Genomic DNA, 1054 nt, shown 5'->3' with positions numbered 1-1054 from the left:
CGTCTAAAGTCGTTTGCGTCGGCAGCGACGCCGTTCAAGTAGAGCAAGCCGTCGGCTGACACGGCCGGAAAGCGACGCCTCTGCGAGAGAACCTGTAGCAAGGTTGACTTTCCGGAGCCACTGGCGAACAACGAGTCAGCTCACCATCCGCAGGGGCGACTCCATGGTTTGCTTACGAAGGACCCATCACTGCCATCAGCTCCCCTTGTGTCACCATGCCATCCACGTTCGACAAAATGGCCTTTTGCTGTTTCGTACGACGATCTTCAACCTTGACGGTGAGGCCTGTCCAGAGGAAGCTGCGGATGCTCTTGTTTTGAAAGTGGGCGTCAGGCCCCCCTTCTTCATCTTGATTCATGCCGATTTCGGAGCCGTCAGTCGACTGTCCACCCTTTTTTCCAGAGAGACGCGGGGCTCTCGTTGCTAGATCTGACAGCAAGGGGGCGACTGGCCTTTTAGATCTGGACTGAGCTCCTTCACGGGATTGCGACAGCTGGTGCCAAGGGCGTCGATGTGAGTCGTTCGTCCAGCGCCGATTGTGGCGCCTCGACGGTGGAGAGGCGGCCTGTGAGAAGGCCAGAGTGGAGACGAGTAAGGGCGTTGATGGAAGGAAGAAGGAAGGGAGGGAATGGGAGGAAAAAGGAAGAGAAGGGATGGGAGGAAAAAGGAAAGAAAAAGGAAGGGAGACGAGGAAGGGAGACGAGGAGGGATATGATGGAAGAAAGCCAGAAGGGACAAAGGGAAGTACGAAGGGAGATGGTGGATGGGGCGAGAGAAGGGGAAAGAAGGGAAGGCGCTGTACAGTACTGTGCAGTACTGTAAGGAGGGAGCCGGTATCGCGGAGCTTGCTCAATCAAATGCCTCGCCGCAGGGTCTGCATCGGCTGGGCCGGTCGGAGGAGACAATATTGCATAAAGACGTACTGCAGGAGCGCTCGTCGACTTCAATCCTTTTCCTATTCACCGTTATACTTCAAATTCGTCCCGTCGCTTCGCACCGATGCATCGCGTCATTTGCCCGCCCGCACAAACCACTGGAACAGCAACAACTCCTT

At 56.0% G+C, this 1054-nt stretch overlaps 1 protein-coding gene across 1 annotated transcript; it reads right to left on the bottom strand.

Moving 5' to 3' along the window:
* Positions 1–2: 2 nt before the first annotated feature.
* Positions 3–358, bottom strand: WHR41_09622 (uncharacterized protein; the record flags this gene model as incomplete). The annotated part of the gene is made up of 2 exons (XM_069378225.1): positions 3–120; positions 177–358. Coding segments are annotated over 2 exons (300 nt in total), but the record flags the coding sequence as incomplete, so codon positions are not given.
* Positions 359–1054: the final 696 nt, after the last annotated feature.

The sequence above is a fragment of the Cladosporium halotolerans genome, assembly GCF_011745625.1.
Source record: "Cladosporium halotolerans strain TM138-S3 chromosome Unknown Sca466, whole genome shotgun sequence".
In the NCBI taxonomy this organism is placed as follows: domain Eukaryota; kingdom Fungi; phylum Ascomycota; class Dothideomycetes; order Cladosporiales; family Cladosporiaceae; genus Cladosporium; species Cladosporium halotolerans.
This window is presented reverse-complemented; position numbering and strand designations above follow the sequence as displayed.